This window comes from Sphaeroforma arctica (genome assembly GCF_001186125.1).
Source record: "Sphaeroforma arctica JP610 unplaced genomic scaffold supercont1.10641, whole genome shotgun sequence".
NCBI lineage: Eukaryota > Ichthyosporea > Ichthyophonida > Sphaeroforma > Sphaeroforma arctica.
In genome coordinates this window covers 1-914 of record NW_014029917.1, presented here as the reverse complement: position 1 = coordinate 914, position 914 = coordinate 1, and the positions used below count along the sequence as shown (strand labels likewise).

Sequence of the window (914 nt, the reverse complement as noted above, 5' to 3'; positions counted from 1 at the left end):
TTTATAAAAACACATACACACACACACACATATATATATATATATATATATAAATATATATATATACATATATATATATGTTTGTATATATATATATATGTGTGTGTGTGTGTATGTAACCGTCAATGTTAATATTTAATTGCAGGAGGTACAACTGTGAGACACTCTTGCGCACCGCACTCCAAGAAACAGGAACGAGAAGAGAAGACGTATGGATCACCTCCAAGTTGTGGCACGGCGACTATGATCGCGTTCAAGAAGCATGCCAAGAGTCACTGGCTGATCTAGGTGCGTGGAAGCTCTATGGTTAGCAGCTTGCTTCAGTAAAGCTGATGATATAGTGTTATATATTGGAAGCTCAACTCGGTGCTATGTTGGTTTGTATGAGATAGTGTTGTGTGTGGAAATCTAACGGAGATAGGGAGTTCAGGGCAGGCTTCGAAAAGATCAAGGATGCGAGTAGTGTGTGTATGAGTACCCATGTTCAGTGCGAATGTAATACCTACACCACTCTATCTGCTTCCTGAGGCCTGACAGTTTCAACCCCTAGAACCCTAGAACTCTAGAACTTAAATACCTATATCATCCCATCCACCCCCCCTCCCCCCGCCCCAGAATTCACCCTCAACCCCTCTAAACCCTCACAACAGGTGTGGAGTATCTGGACCTCTACCTCATGCACTGGCCTGGAGTTCCCAACGCTGAGCCTGGTCACGAGAACGAAGCGCGTGTGCGTGTCTGGAAGGAAATGGAGGCCCTGTACGCTAAGGGATTGGTCAAGGCGATAGGCGTCTCCAACTTTATGGTTCCACACCTGACTGCGCTTTTGGGGTCTGAGGAGGTTACGGTTCTGCCCCATGTCAATCAGGTATATGTTTGGTGTTGAAGCTATTTCGTATATATATATATATGTA

General features: G+C 44.3%; 1 protein-coding gene across 1 annotated transcript; it reads left to right on the top strand.

Moving 5' to 3' along the window:
* Window positions 1-650: 650 nt before the first annotated feature.
* SARC_17404 (hypothetical protein) lies at window positions 651-886 on the top strand (the record flags this gene model as incomplete). The annotated part of the gene is made up of 1 exon (XM_014288501.1): window positions 651-886. A coding segment is annotated over one exon (236 nt), but the record flags the coding sequence as incomplete, so codon positions are not given.
* Between the last annotated feature and the right edge of the window lie 28 nt (window positions 887-914).